This window comes from Bombina bombina, chromosome 6 (genome assembly GCF_027579735.1).
Source record: "Bombina bombina isolate aBomBom1 chromosome 6, aBomBom1.pri, whole genome shotgun sequence".
In the NCBI taxonomy this organism is placed as follows: domain Eukaryota; kingdom Metazoa; phylum Chordata; class Amphibia; order Anura; family Bombinatoridae; genus Bombina; species Bombina bombina.
The window spans coordinates 885614914-885642201 of NC_069504.1; the positions used below are offsets into that span (position 1 = coordinate 885614914).

A 27288-nucleotide genomic window follows, 5' to 3' on the forward strand; every position below is an offset into this window, starting at 1 on the left:
ATGTTGTTCCTAGTAGTGAAGAGGTCCATTCTATAATTTAGAGATATTCTAAAAGTAGTGTATGATAGAGCAGCCAAATTCGAAAAGAGAGATAAAGATAGTGTAAGGAGGATAGGTGAGAATTGGCGCTTATATCAACCCTAATGCCAAGTATAGAAGGGTCTCTCTCTAAGAACCCTGAGGAGGATAGTAGAATAATGTAAGCGGAAATACTGGCGCTGAAAGCAGGGTAGTACACAAATACAATATACGGGTAACCTAAAAGGGTCTACCTTAGCAGAAATATAATCGTTATAAAAGTCAATAAAGGGTAATAGCCTAATATATATCTTAGAAAATATATTTAATAGTGTAAAATTACAATACAATCAAGATTATAAAATCAGTGTTAATAAAATCAGTACATATATACTAAAAAGTAATTAATGGGGCCCTTTAAATTAGTTTGAAAAAACATACAGAAAGGGGAAAGATTAACCACAAATCTATATATATATATATACTATGATTGAGGATAGAAGAAAACTATACTCAAATAAATATAAGTATAAAGAGGGCAGAGATATTCAAACAGTATAAATAAAAACAAATAGCAATACAAACAGACTTAATAACTGGACGTCCAGCGTAAAAACCAGGGGTTAAAACAGTAATAATCTAGGGTTAAAACAGTATTAACCTGAAAGTGCACTATAGTGAACAAAAACACTCGTGACTAGATGATCATACTAATAGCATTGGATCAAGCTAATGGGCGAGTGAGGTACCTTGCGCTAATCTGTGGAGCACAGATTGAATATTGTTCGTCCTGTACCTCCTCCTGAAGTGGGTGTGTACTCCTAGAGTAGTTCACTTACATCACCCTTTCTGAAAATGTCCTGCTGATTTCGGGAGAAACAGAATGTAAACGATCTCTGGGGTAATAGCAATCCTTTAGATGATGGTAGATAGTAACTTCAAGGCACTCTTATTCTGTGGTGCTTAGTGCAGGTACTAGATCATCTGGCAGTATATTCAATTTGTAGACTGGTGCGCTCCCTCAGAGGGCTGTATTCAAATTCACAGGCCTTGGGGGTAGTGAGCCAGGCGTTGGTAGTTGTCCTGTGTGCTTTTTCAACACAATAGCGATCCTTTCGGCGGCTGTATCAAGTTCACAAGCCTTAAAGGAGTTCAGCTTAGCAGTAGTTCTTCTTGTAGGAAATGAGACACAGTCATCAACCGGTTTCTCCCCTCACTTGGGGCTTTTTCAAGATGTGTTCTCATTGCTGGCAGGTATTCCTTTATAGGGCTATCCTGCATCCTTATTGGTTAGTTCAAAGGGGTGTGTGATCCCAGTTAAGGTGGAATTTGAGTTATATCCCTTAAACTTTTAAGGAGGTATCTTATTGTCTCTTGTAGTTTTTTGGAAATTTCCCGTTGTTAATTTTAGTTTAACAACTAGTATACTAAAAGTACATATTGCTCCGGAAAGGAACAACCATACGTGTAATATGGTCACATCCATGGTGTCAAGTGAAATCGACTTAAATTATGAGTAAAGTCTGTTCAAGAGTTAGTATTTTTTGGAGTCCTCAATTTGATTAAACACATAGGTAGAGGTAAAAGACATATGTCAGTATTGTACAGGGAATATAAAGTTTTTACAGAGTGTTTTACATTTGATAGTTACAAACAGAAGTAAATTAGGGACAAAAAGAGAGAACTGGGGGTTCTCATTGTCTTAGAGTTAAAGTTAAACACATAGGTAAAGAATTTTTCCCATATGTGTATATGATACAGAAAATAGACAGACATTCTAGATATTTCATGTTTGGTGGTTGCATATTGGGGCATACTTATCTGATCAAGAGTCAGTATTGTTTGGGGGATGATAGTATGATTAAACACATAGTTAAAGGTTAAACACATATGTCGGTATTTGTTCTCTTTTTGATAAATATTATAAAATCTTACATTTGGTACTTGCAAACGGAAGTTAATTATGAAAAAACGGTTCTTAGTGTATTAGGGGTAAAGTTAAACACATAGGTAAAAGTTAAACACATAGGTAAAAGTTAAACACATATGTGTATATGACATTGACAGACTATTCCAAAGTTTTACATTTGGTACTTGCAAACGTAAGTTAGTTATGAAAAACGGTTCTTAGTGTATTAGGGGTAAAATTAAACACATATGTAAAAGTTAAACACATGTGTATATGACATAAAAAATGTAGACAGACTATTCCAAAGTTTTGCATTTGGTGGTTGCATACTTGGGCAAATAATGAAAGGAGGTTCCGATTGTTCTTAAAAGGCATATCTAATAGAGACCGTTAGGGGAAGTTTTAGTCAAACATAAAAGGAGCTACATCAAGTTCTGAGTTTAAGCCTAATGGGTGCAGTGTTTTCATGGTATATATCAGTTCGGCTTCCTTTTTTAGGAGCTTTGTTTCAAAATTCCCTCCTCTCCATTCTGGTTTGACTTTAGAAATCCCCCAGAATTTAAAGTCTTTAAGTCGGTTATTATGGACCTCTCTAAAGTGTCTGTATAGGTGTGTTTCCTTGTTGCCTTTTTCTATGATACAAAGGTGTTCTCTAATTCTTTCGCGGAGTGTTCTAGAGGTCTCTCCTAAATATTGCATATTACAACTACACTGTATGAGGTATATGATTCCTTTATCTGTACATCTGATAGTGTCATTTATATGGTAGGTTATTCCTGTTTGAGTTGACGTATATTCTTTGGTTTTATTTGTGTAGTGGCAGGATCTGCAGCAATGGCAGGGAAAGAAGCCTTTGACTATGTTCCCTAGTAGGTCATGTTGTTTGGACTGATTATTTGTTTTAAACTCGCTGGGGGCCAATGTGCTCTTTAGGTTCTTTGATTTTTTGTATATAAATCTTGGGTTAATAGAGATCTTATCTCCAATAATTGGATCCTCTCTAATTAGGTGCCAATGTTTTTTAATAATACGTTCGATAGTCTTATGGTCCCCATTATAGTTTGTAATGAAAGGGACAGATATATCCTCCATTTCTTTTATGCCTATAGGATCTTCATGTCTTTTATATTTAATTAAATCTTTTCTATCTATGTCTTTTATTTTATTGAAATTATCCTGAATTGTTATATCATCATACCCTTTGTCATTAAATTTCTTTATTAGAATTTTAGACTGTTCTTCGTAGTCTATTAGGTTAGTGCAGTTTTTTCTAATCCGCAGAAATTGTGCTTTGGGTATATTTTCTTTCCACTTTGAAAGGTGGCAGCTTGTAGCATGAATAAAGTTGTTGGAATCTATTTTCTTAAAGAAAGTTTTGGTATTAAATTGGTCATTGTTGGTTTCAATGTACCGCTATGGGCACCAGATTTGCACCAAGCTATGCCAATCTTTTTATGGGGGATTGGGAGTCCGAATTTTTGGGAACCAATAGCTTGGTGCAGTATCTGGTGACCTATAAGCGGTACATTGATGACATTCTGATTATCTGGAAAGGCACTGAAGAAACACTATTAGAACTTTTCTCCTCCATGAACCAAAATGACAGGGGAATACAGTTCACTTACGAAATAAATAAACATAACATTTCGTTTCTAGATCTGGACATTGAAACCAACAATGACCAATTTAATACCAAAACTTTCTTTAAGAAAATAGATTCCAACAACTTTATTCATGCTACAAGCTGCCACCTTTCAAAGTGGAAAGAAAATATACCCAAAGCACAATTTCTGCGGATTAGAAAAAACTGCACTAACCTAATAGACTACGAAGAACAGTCTAAAATTCTAATAAAGAAATTTAATGACAAAGGGTATGATGATATAACAATTCAGGATAATTTCAATAAAATAAAAGACATAGATAGAAAAGATTTAATTAAATATAAAAGACATGAAGATCCTATAGGCATAAAAGAAATGGAGGATATATCTGTCCCTTTCATTACAAACTATAATGGGGACCATAAGACTATCGAACGTATTATTAAAAAACATTGGCACCTAATTAGAGAGGATCCAATTATTGGAGATAAGATCTCTATTAACCCAAGATTTATATACAAAAAATCAAAGAACCTAAAGAGCACATTGGCCCCCAGCGAGTTTAAAACAAATAATCAGTCCAAACAACATGACCTACTAGGGAACATAGTCAAAGGCTTCTTTCCCTGCCATTGCTGCAGATCCTGCCACTACACAAATAAAACCAAAGAATATACGTCAACTCAAACAGGAATAACCTACCATATAAATGACACTATCAGATGTACAGATAAAGGAATCATATACCTCATACAGTGTAGTTGTAATATGCAATATTTAGGAGAGACCTCTAGAACACTCCGCGAAAGAATTAGAGAACACCTTTGTATCATAGAAAAAGGCAACAAGGAAACACACCTATACAGACACTTTAGAGAGGTCCATAATAACCGACTTAAAGACTTTAAATTCTGGGGGATTTCTAAAGTCAAACCAGAATGGAGAGGAGGGAATTTTGAAACAAAGCTCCTAAAAAAGGAAGCCGAACTGATATATACCATGAAAACACTGCACCCATTAGGCTTAAACTCAGAACTTGATGTAGCTCCTTTTATGTTTGACTAAAACTTCCCCTAACGGTCTCTATTAGATATGCCTTTTAAGAACAATCGGAACCTCCTTTCATTATTTGCCCAAGTATGCAACCACCAAATGCAAAACTTTGGAATAGTCTGTCTACATTTTTTATGTCATATACACATGTGTTTAACTTTTACATATGTGTTTAATTTTACCCCTAATACACTAAGAACCGTTTTTCATAACTAACTTACGTTTGCAAGTACCAAATGTAAAACTTTGGAATAGTCTGTCAATGTCATATACACATATGTGTTTAACTTTTACCTATGTGTTTAACTTTTACCTATGTGTTTAACTTTACCCCTAATACACTAAGAACCGTTTTTTCATAATTAACTTCCGTTTGCAAGTACCAAATGTAAGATTTTATAATATTTATCAAAAAGAGAACAAATACCGACATATGTGTTTAACCTTTAACTATGTGTTTAATCATACTATCATCCCCCAAACAATACTGACTCTTGATCAGATAAGTATGCCCCAATATGCAACCACCAAACATGAAATATCTAGAATGTCTGTCTATTTTCTGTATCATATACACATATGGGAAAAATTCTTTACCTATGTGTTTAACTTTAACTCTAAGACAATGAGAACCCCCAGTTCTCTCTTTTTGTCCCTAATTTACTTCTGTTTGTAACTATCAAATGTAAAACACTCTGTAAAAACTTTATATTCCCTGTACAATACTGACATATGTCTTTTACCTCTACCTATGTGTTTAATCAAATTGAGGACTCCAAAAAATACTAACTCTTGAACAGACTTTACTCATAATTTAAGTCGATTTCACTTGACACCATGGATGTGACCATATTACACGTATGGTTGTTCCTTTCCGGAGCAATATGTACTTTTAGTATACTAGTTGTTAAACTAAAATTAACAACGGGAAATTTCCAAAAAACTACAAGAGACAATAAGATACCTCCTTAAAAGTTTAAGGGATATAACTCAAATTCCACCTTAACTGGGATCACACACCCCTTTGAACTAACCAATAAGGATGCAGGATAGCCCTATAAAGGAATACCTGCCAGCAATGAGAACACATCTTGAAAAAGCCCCAAGTGAGGGGAGAAACCGGTTGATGACTGTGTCTCATTTCCTACAAGAAGAACTACTGCTAAGCTGAACTCCTTTAAGGCTTGTGAACTTGATACAGCCGCCGAAAGGATCGCTATTGTGTTGAAAAAGCACACAGGACAACTACCAACGCCTGGCTCACTACCCCCAAGGCCTGTGAATTTGAATACAGCCCTCTGAGGGAGCGCACCAGTCTACAAATTGAATATACTGCCAGATGATCTAGTACCTGCACTAAGCACCACAGAATAAGAGTGCCTTGAAGTTACTATCTACCATCATCTAAAGGATTGCTATTACCCCAGAGATCGTTTACATTCTGTTCCTCCCGAAATCAGCAAGACATTTTCAGAAAGGGTGATGTAAGTGAACTACTCTAGGAGTACACACCCACTTCAGGAGGAGGTACAGGACGAACAATATTCAATCTGTGCTCCACAGATTAGCGCAAGGTACCTCACTCGCCCATTAGCTTGATCCAATGCTATTAGTATGATCATCTAGTCACGAGTGTTTTTGTTCACTATAGTGCACTTTCAGGTTAATACTGTTTTAACCCTAGATTATTACTGTTTTAACCCCTGGTTTTTACGCTGGACGTCCAGTTATTAAGTCTGTTTGTATTGCTATTTGTTTTTATTTATACTGTTTGAATATCTCTGCCCTCTTTATACTTATATTTATTTGAGTATAGTTTTCTTCTATCCTCAATCATAGTATATATATATATATATATATCATGGTTAAGAAAGAGGAGAGAGAAATCTAGGAGTGTAGTCCTAGTTAAGAAAAGACAGGGATTTCAGCACTCTTTTTAGAAAATAAAGCTCATAAGACCAACATATGTTTTTAAACAGTGAATTCTTTAATCCAATTGTGAACAGAGAAATCTTCCAGCTATATGTACACCACTCCCCCGGTGGAAAGGACTCAACACTTATAGTATTCGTTAAAGGGAGTTTGAAAAGAAAGCAAAATTTTACTTTTAAATATACTAGAGTTAGTAGTATAAACCTGACCGGTCAGGGGTGCACATTTAGTGCATGGATAAACAGCCAAACACTACATAAATTTGTAGATTGACACCTATATATAACCTCTACACCCTGCTGCTCACAGAACCCCTTTTAAAGAGGTATAACCTGGGCAGGTATGAAAGAATGGGATCTAAGAGGTTAACTAAGGGTATCAGGAACAGAAGCAGGTCACAGCTTATTATCGTAATTACAATATGGTATGCAATGAATAGCGTATAGTGGTATACAGGCATGAAATGTAAAGCCTTAAATACGAGACTCACTACACCCAGCTGCTCACAGTACTCCAATTAAGGAGAGTATAATACCGGGCAGTACAAAAAGTGGTAATATCTACCAGGATCTAAGTGATCTCTAAGTTAGGCTTTATTTACACTCAACAAAACACATTTAAGCGACTTTTTGCAATAAATACAGACAGTATGTGCCCTTATTATGCTTTATGGTATTTTGTTAGTTCGTCATGCAAAGCTTTGCTGTAGAAAGGAATAAGCAGAAGTGTAGAGTTGTAGCATAAAGCACACTGCATGATATCTTCTTAATCGTGCTGTGATCGTGGAAATGCTGACATATAAAGCTGCATGCAAGGAAACATTGTAGCAAGCAGAAGAGAAAGCAATTCAAATGCTGTTTGTTAGAAGATCAGCTTAGCGTATGTGAAACAATGTTGCTATTCTTGGCAGCTATTGTAACAGTACCCATAGATTTCTTTGTAAGTGTATTCCTCACACAGCAATCAGACAATGCAGTTTTCACAGGTAACCATATTATTATTCGACCGTAGTACAGTTCATATTAGTGAACCCTACTGTGACACATACGACCTTGCTTTATTCATTCAGACGTATCACTGTGGCATAGTGTGTCCTAGTCGTTTCTCCGATCCTCAGAATGCCGTTGTTACACTTCTGTATATTGCACCGCAGGTACCATCTACCATGCGGTTAGGAGGCTGTGTTTGTGGCGTGCACCACGTAGGCCGGTCGGCTTAGCCAATGCATGGTAGATGGTACCTGCGGTGCAATATACAGAAGTGTAACAACGGCATTCTGAGGATCGGAGAAACGACTAGGACACACTATGCCACAGTGATACGTCTGAATGAATAAAGCAAGGTCGTATGTGTCACAGTAGGGTTCACTAATATGAACTGTACTACGGTCGAATAATAATATGGTTACCTGTGAAAACTGCATTGTCTGATTGCTGTGTGAGGAATACACTTACAAAGAAATCTATGGGTACTGTTACAATAGCTGCCAAGAATAGCAACATTGTTTCACATACGCTAAGCTGATCTTCTAACAAACAGCATTTGAATTGCTTTCTCTTCTGCTTGCTACAATGTTTCCTTGCATGCAGCTTTATATGTCAGCATTTCCACGATCACAGCACGATTAAGAAGATATCATGCAGTGTGCTTTATGCTACAACTCTACACTTCTGCTTATTCCTTTCTACAGCAAAGCTTTGCATGACGAACTAACAAAATACCAAAAAGCATAATAAGGGCACATACTGTCTGTATTTATTGCAAAAAGTCGCTTAAATGTGTTTTGTTGAGTGTAAATAAAGCCTAACTTAGAGATCACTTAGATCCTGGTAGATATTACCACTTTTTGTACTGCCCGGTATTATACTCTCCTTAATTGGAGTACTGTGAGCAGCTGGGTGTAGTGAGTCTCGTATTTAAGGCTTTACATTTCATGCCTGTATACCACTATACGCTATTCATTGCATACCATATTGTAATTACGATAATAAGCTGTGACCTGCTTCTGTTCCTGATACCCTTAGTTAACCTCTTAGATCCCATTCTTTCATACCTGCCCAGGTTATACCTCTTTAAAAGGGGTTCTGTGAGCAGCAGGGTGTAGAGGTTATATATAGGTGTCAATCTACAAATTTATGTAGTGTTTGGCTGTTTATCCATGCACTAAATGTGCACCCCTGACCGGTCAGGTTTATACTACTAACTCTAGTATATTTAAAAGTAAAATTTTGCTTTCTTTTCAAACTCCCTTTAACGAATACTATAAGTGTTGAGTCCTTTCCACCGGGGGAGTGGTGTACATATAGCTGGAAGATTTCTCTGTTCACAATTGGATTAAAGAATTCACTGTTTAAAAACATATGTTGGTCTTATGAGCTTTATTTTCTAAAAAGAGTGCTGAAATCCCTGTCTTTTCTTAACTAGGACTACTCTCCTAGATTTCTCTCTCCTCTTTCTTAACCATGATAAATAATTTGCAAGGGTCTGCACCATTACAATTAAAATACTGACAGAACTAGAAGTTTTACTGTCGGTTTTTCATATATAAGCTCTTTTACAGCAATTGCGTTCCCTCTGATATTTGTTATTATATATATATATATATATATAGATTTGTGGTTAATCTTTCCCCTTTCTGTATGTTTTTTCAAACTAATTTAAAGGGCCCCATTAATTACTTTTTAGTATATATGTACTGATTTTATTAACACTGATTTCTTCTGTTATGTGTGATCAGTCCACGGGTCATCATTACTTCTGGGATATAACTCCTCCCCAACAGGAAATGCAAGAGGATTCACCCAGCAGAGCTGCATATAGCTCCTCCCCTCTACGTCAGTCCCAGTCATTCTCTTGCACCCAACGACTAGATAGGATGTGTGAGAGGACTATGGTGATTATACTTAGTTTTTATGACTTCAATCAAAAGTTTGTTATTTTAAAATAACACCGGAGCGTGTTATTACTTCTCTGGCAGAGTTTGAGGAAGAATCTGTCAGAGTTTTTTACTATGATTTTAACCGGAGTAGTTAAGATCATATTGCTGTTCTCGGCCATCTGAGGGAGGTAAAGGCTTCAGATCAGGGGACAGCGGGCAGAGGAATCTGCATTGAGGTATGTAGCAGTTTTTATTTTCTGAATGGAATTGATGAGAAAATCCTGCCATACCGTTAAAATGACATGTATGTATACACTTCAGTATTCTGGGGATGGTATTTCACCGGAACTACTCTGTTAAAGGTCACTAATCCTTTTTAATAACTATTTATCATGTTAAACGTTTTTGCTGGAATGTAGAATCGTTTACATTGCTGAGGTACTGTGTGAATAAATATTTGGGCATTATTTTCCACTTGGCAGTTTTTTTGGCTTTATTTGTGACAGTTTCGTTTCTCTTCACTGCTGTGTGGGAGAGGGAGGGGCCGTTTTGGCGCTCTTTGCTACGCATCAAAAAATACCAGTCAGTTACTTTTATTTTTCCTGCATGATCCGGTTCATCTCTGATAGATCTCAGGGGTCTTCAAACTTCTTTGAAGGGAGGTAAATTCTCTCAGCAGAGCTGTGAGAATTCTTATAGTGACTGTGAATAAAAACGTTGCTTTGTATTTTTTATGTCAAATTTAATTATTGTTATTTTACTAATGGGAACAAACCTTTGCTAAAAGTTTTGTTGTTTTAAAGTTTGATGCTATAACTGTTTTTCAGTTCACTATTTCAACTGTCATTTAATCGTTAGTACCTCTTTGAGGCACAGTACGTTTTTTGCTAAAAAAGATTATAACCAAGTTGTAAGTTTTTTGCTAGTGTGTTAAACATGTCTGACTCAGAGGAAGATATCTGTGTCATTTGTTCCAATGCCAAGGTGGAGCCCAATAGAAATTTATGTACTAACTGTATTGATGCTACTTTAAATAAAAGTCAATCTGTACAATGTGAACAAATTTCACCAAACAGCGAGGGGAGAGTTATGCCGACTAACTCGCCTCACGCGGCAGTACCTGCATCTCCCGCCCGGGAGGTGCGTGATATTTTGGCGCCTAGTACATCTGGGCGGCCATTACAGATAACATTACAAGATATGGCTACTGTTATGACTGAAGTTTTGTCTAAATTACCAGAACTAAGAGGCAAGCGTGATCACTCTGGGGTGAGAACAGAGTGCGCTGACAATGCTAGGGCCATGTCTGATACTGCGTCACAGCTCGCAGAGCATGAGGACGGAGAGCTTCATTCTGTGGGTGACGGTTCTGATCCAAACAGATTGGACTCAGATATTTCAAATTTTAAATTTAAATTGGAGAACCTCCGTGTATTACTAGGGGAGGTCTTAGCAGCTCTCAACGATTGTAACACCGTTGCAATACCAGAGAAACTGTGTAGGTTGGATAAATACTTTGCGGTACCGGCGAGTACTGACGTTTTTCCTATACCTAAGAGACTAACTGAAATTGTTACTAAGGAGTGGGATAGACCCGGTGTGCCGTTCTCACCCCCTCCAATATTTAGAAAGATGTTTCCAATAGACGCCACCACTCGGGACTTATGGCAAACGGTCCCCAAGGTGGAGGGAGCAGTTTCTACTTTAGCTAAGCGTACCACTATCCCGGTGGAGGATAGCTGTGCTTTCTCAGATCCAATGGATAAAAAATTAGAGGGTTACCTTAAGAAAATGTTTGTTCAACAAGGTTTTATATTACAACCCCTTGCATGTATCGCGCCGATTACGGCTGCGGCAGCATTTTGGATTGAGTCGCTTGAAGAGAACCTTAGTTCATCTACGCTAGACGACATTACGGACAGGCTTAGAGTCCTTAAACTAGCTAATTCCTTCATTTCGGAGGCCGTAGTACATTTAACCAAACTTACGGCTAAGAACTCAGGATTCGCCATACAGGCACGTAGGGCGCTGTGGCTAAAATCCTGGTCAGCTGATGTTACTTCTAAGTCCAAATTACTTAATATACCTTTCAAGGGGCAGTCTTTATTTGGGCCCGGTTTGAAAGAGATTATCGCTGACATTACAGGAGGTAAGGGCCACGCCCTACCTCAAGACAAAGCCAAAGCTAAGGCTAGACAGTCTAATTTTCGTCCCTTTCGGAACTTTAAAACAGGAGCAGCATCAACCTCCACTGCACCAAAACAGGAAGGAGCTGTTGCTCGTTACAGGCAAGGCTGGAAGCCTAACCAGTCCTGGAACAAGAGCAAGCAGGCCAGGAAACCTGCTGCTGCCCCAAAGACAGCATGAACCGAGAGCCCCCGATCCGGGACCGGATCTAGTGGGGGGCAGACTCTCTCTCTTCGCCCAGGCCTGGGCAAGAGATGTTCAGGATCCCTGGGCTCTAGAGATCATATCGCAGGGATACCTTCTAGACTTCAAATTATCTCCCCCAAGAGGGAGATTTCATCTGTCAAGGTTGTCAACAAACCAGATAAAGAAAGAAGCGTTTCTACGCTGCGTACAAGATCTGTTATTAATGGGAGTGATCCATCCGGTTCCGCGGTCGGAACAAGGACAAGGGTTCTACTCAAACCTGTTTGTGGTTCCCAAAAAAGAGGGAACTTTCAGGCCAATCTTAGATTTAAAGACTCTAAACAAATTCCTAAGAGTTCCATCGTTCAAAATGGAAACTATTCGGACAATCTTACCCATGATCCAAGAGGGTCAGTACATGACCACAGTGGATTTAAAGGATGCTTACCTTCACATACCGATCCACAAAGATCATCACCGGTATCTAAGGTTTGCCTTCTTAGACAGGCACTACCAGTTCGTAGCTCTTCCATTCGGATTGGCTACGGCTCCAAGAATCTTCACAAAGGTTCTGGGTGCCCTTCTAGCGGTACTAAGACCGCGAGGGATTTCGGTAGCTCCGTACCTAGACGACATTCTAATTCAAGCTTCAAGCTTTCAAACTGCCAAGTCTCATACAGAGTTAGTTCTGGCATTTCTAAGGTCGCATGGATGGAAAGTGAACGAAAAGAAGAGTTCTCTCTTTCCTCTCACAAGAGTTCCATTCTTGGGGACTCTTATAGATTCTGTAGAAATGAAGATTTACCTGACAGAAGACAGGTTAACAAAGCTTCAAAATGCATGCCGCGTCCTGCATTCCATTCAACACCCGTCAGTAGCTCAATGCATGGAGGTGATCGGCTTAATGGTAGCGGCAATGGACATAGTACCTTTTGCACGCCTACACCTCAGACCGCTGCAATTATGCATGCTAAGTCAGTGGAATGGGGATTACTCAGATTTGTCCCCTACTCTGAATCTGAATCAAGAGACCAGAAATTCTCTTCTATGGTGGCTTTATCGGCCACACCTGTCCAGGGGGATGCCATTCAGCAGGCCAGACTGGACAATTGTAACAACAGACGCCAGCCTACTAGGTTGGGGCGCTGTCTGGAATTCTCTGAAGGCTCAGGGACTATGGAATCAGGAGGAGAGTCTCCTTCCAATAAACATTCTGGAATTGAGAGCAGTGCTCAATGCCCTTCTGGCTTGGCCCCAGTTAACAACTCGGGGGTTCATCAGGTTTCAGTCGGACAACATCACGACTGTAGCTTACATCAACCATCAGGGAGGGACAAGAAGCTCCCTAGCAATGATGGAAGTATCAAAGATAATTCGCTGGGCAGAGTCTCACTCTTGCCACCTGTCAGCAATCCACATCCCGGGAGTGGAGAACTGGGAGGCGGATTTCTTGAGTCGCCAGACTTTTCATCCGGGGGAGTGGGAACTTCATCCGGAGGTCTTTGCCCAAATACTTCGACGTTGGGGCAAACCAGAGATAGATCTCATGGCGTCTCGCCAGAACGCCAAACTTCCTCGCTACGGGTCCAGATCCAGGGATCCGGGAGCAGTTCTGATAGATGCTTTGACAGCACCTTGGAACTTCAGGATGGCTTATGTGTTTCCACCCTTCCCGCTGCTTCCTCGATTGATTGCCAAAATCAAACAGGAGAGAGCATCAGTAATTCTAATAGCACCTGCATGGCCACGCAGGACTTGGTATGCAGATCTAGTGGACATGTCATCCTGTCCGCCTTGGTCTCTACCTCTAAGACAGGACCTTCTGATACAGGGTCCATTCAAACATCAAAATCTAACTTCTCTGAAGCTGACTGCTTGGAAATTGAACGCTTGATTTTATCAAAACGTGGTTTTTCTGAGTCGGTTATTGATACCCTAATTCAGGCTAGGAAGCCTGTTACCAGAAGGATTTACCATAAAATATGGCGGAAATACCTATACTGGTGCGAATCCAAAGGTTACTCCTGGAGTAAGGTTAGGATCGCTAGGATACTGTCTTTTCTACAAGAAGGTTTAGAAAAGGGTTTATCAGCTAGTTCATTAAAGGGACAGATTTCAGCTCTGTCCATCTTGTTACACAGACGTCTGTCAGAAAATCCAGACGTCCAGTCCTTTTGTCAGGCTTTAGCTAGGATCAAGCCTGTGTTTAAAGCTGTTGCTCCACCATGGAGTTTAAACTTAGTTCTTAACGTTTTACAGGGTGTTCCGTTTGAACCCCTTCATTCCATTGATATAAAAATGTTATCTTGGAAAGTTCTGTTTTTAATGGCTATTTCCTCGGCTCGAAGAGTCTCTGAGTTATCAGCCTTACATTGTGATTCCCCTTATCTGATTTTTCACTCAGACAAGGTAGTTCTGCGTACTAAACCTGGGTTCTTACCTAAGGTAGTCACTAACAGGAACATCAATCAAGAGATTGTTGTCCCATCCTTGTGTCCAAATCCTTCTTCAAAGAAGGAACGTCTTTTACACAATCTGGATGTAGTTCGTGCCCTCAAGTTCTACTTGCAGGCAACTAAAGATTTTCGCCAAACTTCTTCCTTGTTTGTCGTTTACTCTGGACAGAGGAGAGGTCAAAAAGCTTCTGCTTCCTCTCTCTCTTTTTGGCTTCGTAGCATAATACGTTTAGCCTATGAGACTGCTGGACAGCAGCCTCCTGAAAGAATTACAGCTCACTCCACTAGAGCTGTGGCTTCCACTTGGGCCTTTAAGAATGAGGCCTCTGTTGAACAGATTTGCAAGGCTGCAACTTGGTCTTCACTTCATACTTTTTCCAAATTTTACAAATTTGACACTTTTGCTTCTTCGGAGGCTATTTTTGGGAGAAAGGTTCTTCAGGCAGTGGTTCCTTCTGTATAATGAGCCTGCCTTTCCCTCCCGTCATCCGTGTACTTTTGCTTTGGTATTGGTATCCCAGAAGTAATGATGACCCGTGGACTGATCACACATAACAGAAGAAAACATAATTTATGCTTACCTGATAAATTCCTTTCTTCTGTTGTGTGATCAGTCCACGGCCCGCCCTGTTTTTAAGGCAGGTAAATATCTTTTAAATTATACTCCAGTCACCACTTCACCCTTGGTTACTCCTTTCTCGTTGATTCTTGGTCGAATGACTGGGACTGACGTAGAGGGGAGGAGCTATATGCAGCTCTGCTGGGTGAATCCTCTTGCATTTCCTGTTGGGGAGGAGTTATATCCCAGAAGTAATGATGACCCGTGGACTGATCACACAACAGAAGAAAGGAATTTATCAGGTAAGCATAAATTATGTTTTTATAATCTTGATTGTATTGTAATTTTACACTATTAAATATATTTTCTAAGATATATATTAGGCTATTACCCTTTATTGACTTTTATAACGATTATATTTCTGCTAAGGTAGACCCTTTTAGGTTACCCGTATATTGTATTTGTGTACTACCCTGCTTTCAGCGCCAGTATTTCCGCTTACATTATTCTACTATCCTCCTCAGGGTTCTTAGAGAGAGACCCTTCTATACTTGGCATTAGGGTTGATATAAGCGCCAATTCTCACCTATCCTCCTTACACTATCTTTATCTCTCTTTTCGAATTTGGCTGCTCTATCATACACTACTTTTAGAATATCTCTAAATTATAGAATGGACCTCTTCACTACTAGGAACAACATCCTTTTAGAACTAGATAAAGAGGATTCAAATATAGAAATAGAAAACATGCAAGGAACTCTTACTAGTACTAAAGAGCTAATGAGTGAACTAGAGAAAATAATGATTAAAGAATTAAAACAAAAAACAGAATTGAACTATTTAGATAAATATATAACACTAAATATGGTTCCAAGAGGCCTAAGGTTGGAAAAAAACTGTACCTTTGAATTAAGTGAAACATTACAAGAAGAATGGTTCACAGCTTTAGAAAAGGCATCCTTCACCCTAATTGATATCATTAAAAAAGCAAGAACACTAAGTCTAGAAACCATAAACAAAAGAATAATGGAAATACAAGAAATTCTTGAAAATAGAAAAGATACGGATATTTTTAAAGAAAGACAAGCAGAAATAATTAGAACATTACAATCAACTAATACAGAGTTACAAAAAATTAAAAAGAAAAAAATGCAGAGAGACAAAAATGACTACACATTACATATAGAAGACTCTAATAACACAAGCGACAGAGATACTTACAAAACAGAGCACACAAATCCCTCTAATTATAATAAACCAATTATTCAAACAAATAATACTAGACATGATTCCTTTAGGAAACCTATTAGTCATAGACAACATGAGGATTTCACACCTAGAAAAACTACCAACTACCAACATAAAAATGAGTACAAACCTAGAAACCCACAGAATATTGAAGATTCCTATAGGGAACCTGAGTACTATAATAACCAACATAGATGGCATAATATACCGCCAACTAGACAAGAATATACTCATGCACGCTTTAGAGAATATCCACTGTCAGATAGAGAATATAGACCATACTCCACTAGAAACCCTCCCCCCTATAGTTGGAGAGAGGATAGATATAGAAATGAAGCCCCCTCAGGAAGAACAGACTACCCTCAATACAAAAGAGAAGAAAAGAATTGGAGAATACCACTCAGAAATAGGTTTCAACCACTTACACAAAAGTCTGAAAAGGACAACACTATAGATAGAAAAGAAATGAACCAAGGGGCACATTTTTTAGGGGTCAGTCCAAGAGCAGAAACATCAAGAGGGCATATAGTAGAAAAAGTACAATTAGCCCCCCTCATGAATCAAAGAAAAAGAGCTCTAGAGGAAAGAGAGGAGGAAGGGGCAGAAACAATAAAGAAACCAAGGGACAGACGAGAGCAATGGTAGACCCTGATACCTCAGGAATATTTAATCTAAGCAAAACAAGTCTAAGTAATGAAGAATCAAAAGTTCTAAGCCTAGGTTTATCCTTTGCACCTACGTCTAAACTCAATAAATTCGAAACACATATTAATGTATCACAGTTCATAAGGAAACTCACACTCAAGAGGTATTTTATTAAAAATCCAATTGAACAATACACATCCAGACAATACACCGAAGACCCCAAATTTGTTCATACAGATTTAAAACCAAAGTCCAAGTTTTACCCCACTCAAGAGAAAGGGAAGAACATAGAATTATTTGAAAAACTAGTACAAAGAGACATAGAAAAGTATGAGCCAAATAAAAATAAAAAACGCCTTTTTAATTTGAAAAAATCTGAAAATGATGCCCTCAAAAGACTGAAAGAGAACAAAGACATCATAATTAAGCCAGCCGATAAAGGGGGTGGAGTAGTGATTATGGACAGGGACTACTACCTAGTAGAAGCAGAAAGACTATTGAAGGATGAAACCACCTATAAAGAGTTAAAAAGAGACCCCACTAGAGCCGACCATCTAATTTTGAAACTACTTCTAGATACTGCTAAAAATAAAGGTATACTCAACTCTAAAGAATACAATTTCCTATACCCCGAATTTCCTAGAATTCCCATTTTTTATTTTTTACCAAAGATTCATAAAGATTTAAAAAATCCACCAGGTCGCCCGATTATTTCAGGGATAAACTCACTCACCGCCAACTTGTCCCAATACATAGATAGATTCCTTCAAAAATATGTGAAACAATTACCCTCATATTTGAAAGATTCAACACAAGTGCTACAACTTCTAGATAACTTGAAAATTGACGGTGAAATCATTTTAGCTACATGTGACGTAACATCTTTATACACTAATATCGCACATGATCTAGGTGTTAAAGCAGTTACAAAGTTTCTAAAGAAAGATGAAACTATATCCAAAGAACAAAGAGAATTCCTATTAGACAGCATCAGATTCATTCTTGAAAACAATACATTTTCTTTTAATCAAAAGATGTATCTACAGATTAAAGGTACCGCTATGGGCACCAGATTTGCACCAAGCTATGCCAATCTTTTTATGGGGGATTGGGAGTCCGAATTTTTGGGAACCAATAGCTTGGTGCAGTATCTGGTGACCTATAAGCGGTACATTGATGACATTCTGATTATCTGGAAAGGCACTGAAGAAACACTATTAGAACTTTTCTCCTCCATGAACCAAAATGACAGGGGAATACAGTTCACTTACGAAATAAATAAACATAACATTTCGTTTCTAGATCTGGACATTGAAACCAACAATGACCAATTTAATACCAAAACTTTCTTTAAGAAAATAGATTCCAACAACTTTATTCATGCTACAAGCTGCCACCTTTCAAAGTGGAAAGAAAATATACCCAAAGCACAATTTCTGCGGATTAGAAAAAACTGCACTAACCTAATAGACTACGAAGAACAGTCTAAAATTCTAATAAAGAAATTTAATGACAAAGGGTATGATGATATAACAATTCAGGATAATTTCAATAAAATAAAAGACATAGATAGAAAAGATTTAATTAAATATAAAAGACATGAAGATCCTATAGGCATAAAAGAAATGGAGGATATATCTGTCCCTTTCATTACAAACTATAATGGGGACCATAAGACTATCGAACGTATTATTAAAAAACATTGGCACCTAATTAGAGAGGATCCAATTATTGGAGATAAGATCTCTATTAACCCAAGATTTATATACAAAAAATCAAAGAACCTAAAGAGCACATTGGCCCCCAGCGAGTTTAAAACAAATAATCAGTCCAAACAACATGACCTACTAGGGAACATAGTCAAAGGCTTCTTTCCCTGCCATTGCTGCAGATCCTGCCACTACACAAATAAAACCAAAGAATATACGTCAACTCAAACAGGAATAACCTACCATATAAATGACACTATCAGATGTACAGATAAAGGAATCATATACCTCATACAGTGTAGTTGTAATATGCAATATTTAGGAGAGACCTCTAGAACACTCCGCGAAAGAATTAGAGAACACCTTTGTATCATAGAAAAAGGCAACAAGGAAACACACCTATACAGACACTTTAGAGAGGTCCATAATAACCGACTTAAAGACTTTAAATTCTGGGGGATTTCTAAAGTCAAACCAGAATGGAGAGGAGGGAATTTTGAAACAAAGCTCCTAAAAAAGGAAGCCGAACTGATATATACCATGAAAACACTGCACCCATTAGGCTTAAACTCAGAACTTGATGTAGCTCCTTTTATGTTTGACTAAAACTTCCCCTAACGGTCTCTATTAGATATGCCTTTTAAGAACAATCGGAACCTCCTTTCATTATTTGCCCAAGTATGCAACCACCAAATGCAAAACTTTGGAATAGTCTGTCTACATTTTTTATGTCATATACACATGTGTTTAACTTTTACATATGTGTTTAATTTTACCCCTAATACACTAAGAACCGTTTTTCATAACTAACTTACGTTTGCAAGTACCAAATGTAAAACTTTGGAATAGTCTGTTAATGTCATATACACATATGTGTTTAACTTTTACCTATGTGTTTAACTTTTACCTATGTGTTTAACTTTACCCCTAATACACTAAGAACCGTTTTTTCATAATTAACTTCCGTTTGCAAGTACCAAATGTAAGATTTTATAATATTTATCAAAAAGAGAACAAATACCGACATATGTGTTTAACCTTTAACTATGTGTTTAATCATACTATCATCCCCCAAACAATACTGACTCTTGATCAGATAAGTATGCCCCAATATGCAACCACCAAACATGAAATATCTAGAATGTCTGTCTATTTTCTGTATCATATACACATATGGGAAAAATTCTTTACCTATGTGTTTAACTTTAACTCTAAGACAATGAGAACCCCCAGTTCTCTCTTTTTGTCCCTAATTTACTTCTGTTTGTAACTATCAAATGTAAAACACTCTGTAAAAACTTTATATTCCCTGTACAATACTGACATATGTCTTTTACCTCTACCTATGTGTTTAATCAAATTGAGGACTCCAAAAAATACTAACTCTTGAACAGACTTTACTCATAATTTAAGTCGATTTCACTTGACACCATGGATGTGACCATATTACACGTATGGTTGTTCCTTTCCGGAGCAATATGTACTTTTAGTATACTAGTTGTTAAACTAAAATTAACAACGGGAAATTTCCAAAAAACTACAAGAGACAATAAGATACCTCCTTAAAAGTTTAAGGGATATAACTCAAATTCCACCTTAACTGGGATCACACACCCCTTTGAACTAACCAATAAGGATGCAGGATAGCCCTATAAAGGAATACCTGCCAGCAATGAGAACACATCTTGAAAAAGCCCCAAGTGAGGGGAGAAACCGGTTGATGACTGTGTCTCATTTCCTACAAGAAGAACTACTGCTAAGCTGAACTCCTTTAAGGCTTGTGAACTTGATACAGCCGCCGAAAGGATCGCTATTGTGTTGAAAAAGCACACAGGACAACTACCAACGCCTGGCTCACTACCCCCAAGGCCTGTGAATTTGAATACAGCCCTCTGAGGGAGCGCACCAGTCTACAAATTGAATATACTGCCAGATGATCTAGTACCTGCACTAAGCACCACAGAATAAGAGTGCCTTGAAGTTACTATCTACCATCATCTAAAGGATTGCTATTACCCCAGAGATCGTTTACATTCTGTTCCTCCCGAAATCAGCAGGACATTTTCAGAAAGGGTGATGTAAGTGAACTACTCTAGGAGTACACACCCACTTCAGGAGGAGGTACAGGACGAACAATATTCAATCTGTGCTCCACAGATTAGCGCAAGGTACCTCACTCGCCCATTAGCTTGATCCAATGCTATTAGTATGATCATCTAGTCACGAGTGTTTTTGTTCACTATAGTGCACTTTCAGGTTAATACTGTTTTAACCCTAGATTATTACTGTTTTAACCCCTGGTTTTTACGCTGGACGTCCAGTTATTAAGTCTGTTTGTATTGCTATTTGTTTTTATTTATACTGTTTGAATATCTCTGCCCTCTTTATACTTATATTTATTTGAGTATAGTTTTCTTCTATCCTCAATCATAGTATATATATATATATATATATATATATATATAGATTTGTGGTTAATCTTTCCCCTTTCTGTATGTTTTTTCAAACTAATTTAAAGGGCCCCATTAATTACTTTTTAGTATATATGTACTGATTTTATTAACACTGATTTTATAATCTTGATTGTATTGTAATTTTACACTATTAAATATATTTTCTAAGATATATATTAGGCTATTACCCTTTATTGACTTTTATAACGATTATATTTCTGCTAAGGTAGACCCTTTTAGGTTACCCGTATATTGTATTTGTGTACTACCCTGCTTTCAGCGCCAGTATTTCCGCTTACATTATTCTACTATCCTCCTCAGGGTTCTTAGAGAGAGACCCTTCTATACTTGGCATTAGGGTTGATATAAGCGCCAATTCTCACCTATCCTCCTTTTAAGCAGAATGACATTGTATAATCCTAGTAAAATGCTGCTTAGCAGGCTATGTCACTGTGCATAATGTAACACAGAGGCTTTGTTCAAGGACCAACCATGACAGCTTATCGCTCCTCAATCTGTTTCTTGCTCAAGACACAAAAGGGATACGCCAACCTGCCTTTGGTTCAGTTTTGCTGCCTTTCGCTTCTTTGTCTAGTCGTTATCTCGTTCCATTTTGCTTTCTTGCTATTACTGAGCTCTCCCTTTCCCTTGTTGTTTATGCCTCGTTCTTTGCTGTTATCTGTTTTTCTAGTCCTATGTGTAGAATATGAGGATTAGATAACTGCATTGATAGTAATCACCATTAAAGGGACATAAAATTTATTTATATAGATGCATATTATATACAAGCATTGCAAAATATCAACACAGTGTCCCATATTCTATTTATTCAATTTAAAGTGACATGAAAGAGTATACAGTTTTAAACAACTTTATAATTTAATTCTAGTTTCAATTTTTTGGTTCACTTGTTATCTTTTGTTGAAAAGCAGTGAGCTTAGCTCATGAGCCTGCCCATTTCTATAGCACTATATGTCTGCAGAGTTCCAAGAGCACTAAATGGCACCACTATTTCCAGCCATGTTGTGCTGTCTAGATACCTACCTAAGTATCTCTTCAACAAAGAATATCATGGGAATGAGGCAAATTTGATAATAGAAGTACATTTTTAAAAATGTTATGCTTTGTCTGAATCACAAAAGAAACTTTTTGGGTTTTATATCCCTTTAAAGCCCCATATGATATCCACAGGCAATTTCTTACTACAGCTTAGCAACACATCATGATAGTATTTATTGAAACATTTAGAAGCACACAAGTCTTTGAGAAATGCTGTATTGTGCACAACATGTAAGAGAAGACAATGTTTGAGGACAAGAATATTTGTACCTTCACTTAATATTTGCTGTAAATACTAAGATTTTTCATAACTTGTTGCTAAGATGAAGTTAGAGATTGTCTTAACCAATGACGTTATATCTAGGTGTATATGGGTTTTTTTTTGTGCAATGGGTAGGGTTGCCGGGTTTCCTCCACAAAATTACTGGATTAATCTGTAGGTGACTTGGCATGATGGCAGGTGCGGCCACACAATGCCCCCCCAAAAGCTCTATCTTGGCCCCCACTCAATCCCTCATGTATATTTTTTTGCAACTGAGCAGTCATTTTACTCCTTGGCTGCCAGTAACATACAAATGAATAGTTTTACCTCTTTTACCTCTTCAACAACCAGCAACACATTTAAACAGAAGTGATTTAATCCACTTGACTGCTCCATACTCAGCCCTTTGCATTTAGCTAACACACAGTTTAAAATAATGGACATTTAAGTGTCCACTATTTTAGCAGACTGTCCAGTAAAATCTTCACAAAAATACTAGACAGTTTAGTTGAATACTGGACACCTGGCAACCCTAGTAATAGGAAGACTGTATTTTTCTATTATATAATTTGTTTTGTACTCTTTCTAAACTTTGTTGAAAATTATTCCTAGGTGGCCTCAAAAGCTGCTGATTGGTGGCTGCACAAATGTGCCTCTTGTCATTGGCTTTCAGCTAGATCCCACTAGTACCTTACTGCTTCTTCAACAAAGGATACCAAGAAGATTAAACAAATTAGATAATAGAAGTAAATTGGAAAGTTGTATAAAATTGTATTCTCTATCCGAATAATGAACGACAAATTCTTGGTTTCATGTCCCTTTAAGTGGTGTAATTCCTATAAGCTGGCAAAATCTCTGCAAGCAAAACAAATTATTTCAAAACATTTAAACTACCAATTTGTTAGCAAAATGTGCATTATTTTGCAGTTAAAGGACACACGTTTTAAGTGTTGTTGACCTTACTCCTTTGCTGTGGCAAGTTTCCTGCACACAACAAAACAATCCCTATGCAGCATGTACGTGTGTCAGAGCTCTGAATTTCACTTAAAACTACAGTTTTCAGATTTAAATTACAGGAAAACAAGGTAAAATAAATAATCTTGGTGCACTGCAGTTTTTATTGTTGTGTATAAGTAAACCTTTTACTGGGAATTCCAATGTGAGTTTGATGCCCTTTTAGGGACAGATATAAATTAAAGGACCCGTAAATACAGTAGATTTGCACAATGAACAAATGCATGATAAAAAGACAATGCAATAGCACTTAGTCTGAATTTCAAATAAGTAGTAGATTTTTTTTTCTGACAAATTTCAAAGTTATGTCTATTTTCACTCCCCCTCTATCATGTGACAGCCATCAGCCAATCACAAATGCATATACGTACAGGGAGTGCAGAATTATTAGGCAAATTAGTATTTTGACCACATCATCCTCTTTATGCATGTTGTCTTACTCCAAGCTGTATAGGCTCGAAAGCCTACTACCAATTAAGTATATTAGGTGATGTGCATCTCTGTAATGAGAAGGGGTGTGGTCTAATGACATCAACACCCTATATCAGGTGTGCATAATTATTAGGCAACTTCCTTTCCTTTGGCAAAATGGGTCAAAAGAAGGACTTGACAGGCTCAGAAAAGTCAAAAATAGTGAGATATCTTGCAGAGGGATGCAGCACTCTTAAAATTGCAAAGATTCTGAAGCGTGATCATCGAACAATCAAGCGTTTCATTCAAAATAGTCAACAGGATCGCAAGAAGCGTGTGGAAAAACCAAGGCGCAAAATAACTGCCCATGAACTGAGAAAAGTCAAGCGTGCAGCTGCCAAGATGCCACTTGCCACCAGTTTGGCCATATTTCAGAGCTGCAACATCACTGGAGTGCCCAAAAGCACAAGGTGTGCAATACTCAGAGACATGGCCAAGGTAAGAAAGGCTGAAAGACGACCACCACTGAACAAGACACACAAGCTGAAACGTCAAGACTGGGCCAAGAAATATCTCAAGACTGATTTTTCTAAGGTTTTATGGACTGATGAAATGAGAGTGAGTCTTGATGGGCCAGATGGATGGGCCCGTGGCTGGATTGGTAAAGGGCAGAGAGCTCCAGTCCGACTCAGACGCCAGCAAGGTGGAGGTGGAGTACTGGTTTGGGCTGGTATCATCAAAGATGAGCTTGTGGGGCCTTTTCGGGTTGAGGATGGAGTCAAGCTCAACTCCCAGTCCTACTGCCAGTTTCTGGAAGACACCTTCTTCAAGCAGTGGTACAGGAAGAAGTCTGCATCCTTCAAGAAAAACATGATTTTCATGCAGGACAATGCTCCATCACACGCGTCCAAGTACTCCACAGCGTGGCTGGCAAGAAAGGGTATAAAAGAAGAAAATCTAATGACATGGCCTCCTTGTTCACCTGATCTGAACCCCATTGAGAACCTGTGGTCCATCATCAAATGTGAGATTTACAAGGAGGGAAAACAGTACACCTCTCTGAACAGTGTCTGGGAGGCTGTGGTTGCTGCTGCACGCAATGTTGATGGTGAACAGATCAAAACACTGATAGAATCCATGGATGGCAGGCTTTTGAGTTTCCTTGCAAAGAAAGGTGGCTATATTGGTCACTGATTTGTTTTTGTTTTGTTTTTGAATGTCAGAAATGTATATTTGTGAATGTTGAGATGTTATATTGGTTTCACTGGTAAAAATAAATAATTGAAATGGGTATATATTTGTTTTTTGTTAAGTTGCCTAATAATTATGCACAGTAATAGTCACCTGCACACACAGATATCCCCCTAAAATAGCTATAACTAAAAACAAACTAAAAACTACTTCCAAAACTATTCAGCTTTGATATTAATGAGTTTTTTGGGTTCATTGAGAACATGGTTGTTGTTCAATAATAAAATTAATCCTCAAAAATACAACTTGCCTAATAATTCTGCACTCCCTGTATATTCTGTAAATTTTTGCACATGCTCAGTAGAAGCTGGACTAAAAAAGTGTAAAAATAAAAATGATGTGTTTTCATTATAGGTGAAATAATCAGCTGATCAGCAACCATGGCTCTTAACCTGCTCTCACCCATCAGCTGATTATTTCACCTGTTCAGCTATAATGAAAATATGGCCAATCAGAGGCACTTGGGGACCTTGGTTGAGAAATACTGCTCTAGACTGTGCACTTCAAAATGTCATAATGGAATTTGTAAAAAAAAAAAAAAAACACAAAAAAACCTACAGAATTTTTTGAGTAAAATTATAGGAAAAATTAAAGGGACACTAAAGTTACAATTTAAACTTTCATGATTAATATAGAGCATACAGTTTTAAGAGACTTTCCAATTTACTTCCGTTGCCAAGTTTACAGTCTTTTTATATGCACACTTTTTGAGGATTGTGCACAAGTTCACAGTGTAAATGTATACTAGTATGTGATTGGTTGTTGGCTGTCACATGATTCAAGGGGGCCATCAAATAGAAAAATAAAAATTGTCAGGAGTAGGGAGGAAATTGTCAGAAAAAAACTACTGTTTGTAATTCACATATACGCATCAATTATGCAATTCTAATGTATTTAATGGTCCTTAAATAATGAAAGTACATTGCAGTATTTAACTACATATAATTAAAAACATATTAATGGGGAACTCAGTCTGGGTTTTATATTGTTTTAAGTATGAAAGGAGGCACTCCACTAGCCTCTCCAAACTGTATGGAACAAGCACAAGTTTCCAAGGTATTTTACACTAAAAGCAGGCAAAATAAAATAATAAATGTATATGGCAATGTTGTTTTATTTTTCTTAATCAAATATTTTTATTTGGTATTGAATTTTAAGTTTAACGTCCCTTTAAGTAAAATTGATAATTCACTGAGTAATGTGAAAGCTACTGTGTGTTTAGAATGTAGTCAGACAAGTTGTCAGTGTTTTTTCTTTTTGTTTTTTTTTGTTTACGCAGGTAAAGGAATTGGATCCAAGCTCTTGGCAGCTGTTGCTGAGGTAAACAGTAAAGATGAAAAAGCAAGGGATGCCTGATTGAGTTAATGTGATTAGCATCTGTTTGTCTTTCTTGGTTTCTGTCTCATTCTTTGTGTCTCTTTCTGCCTTTCTGTTTCTCACACTCAGTTTCACTTTCTCACATTTTGTCTGGTGCACTCTCCTTGATCACATGATCTCACTGCTCTCCCATCCCTATCTTCCTCCTGCATCTCTCACACTAATTAGTATGTTGCTTTTACTTTTTCTCTTTCTTTTCTTGCTATGTGTGTCTGTTTCTCTTTATGCACCATTTAAAAAAAAAAAAATCTTTTAATCCCACTAAAACTTTCTATTTCTCTTTCTTTATTTAAATTTCTTTAATTGGTTTTAAAACATACATTTTATAAATCTTCTTTTTCTTCATAAATGGAAAGAGTCCACAGATGCATTCATTACTTTTAGGAAATAAAAACCTGCCCACCAGGGGGAGGTGAAGACACCCCAGCCAAAGGCTTAAATACTCCTCCCACTCTCCTCATCCCCCAGTCATTCTTTGCCTTTCATCCCAGAAGGTACTATCCTGCGGGACTTATTAAGTATAAAAGATAGGGCCTCAGTGAGGTTCCTTTGGTTCCTGGAATCAAGGGTTAATATCTCCCGAGGAGGATTATTGAACAGGGTTTTTTTTTTAATCATGTTTGTTATGTGATTCAACCTGCTTGTGTGTAGTGTTAACTGGGCTCTTGGCTTAGAACATAGGGGCCTTTGGAAGTGATGCGACCTTATGGTTGGGCGTGCTTTTTTGGACTGTACGGTTCACCTTGTGACTGGAGGTGTTTACGTTCTGGTCTTGCATTCCTGACCGTGTGGCAGCTGAAAAATTCGGGTTTGCTAGTGTCTGGTTCTAGGAGGTGGAGAGTGCCCCAGCCATTGTGGGTGTCAGATGCCGTTCAAATTTTTCTTTAGTCCATATTATTATATTCTCTATCCAGTTATGGAGGATTCTGATGCTGAGACTGTTCAAATTTCAGATTCAGATTCTTTGACTTGTGAAGAATGCGAATTTCCCCATTGACACAGGTCAATCAGTTATGTTCAATATGCCGTATTAGAGCGCCTTGTTCATCGGGCTCGGGGAATCAAGGGTCCGCTGAG

At 37.7% G+C, this 27288-nt stretch overlaps 1 protein-coding gene across 1 annotated transcript in view; it reads left to right on the forward strand.

Moving 5' to 3' along the window:
• The window catches only part of LOC128663860 (thialysine N-epsilon-acetyltransferase), a 125256-nt gene that overhangs the window by 87558 nt on the left and 10410 nt on the right, over positions 1-27288 (forward strand). Inside the window, exon 5 of the mRNA XM_053718407.1 lies at positions 26114-26154. Within this exon, the coding sequence (XP_053574382.1) occupies positions 26114-26154 (41 nt within the window). The remainder of the gene's footprint in view (positions 1-26113; positions 26155-27288) is intronic.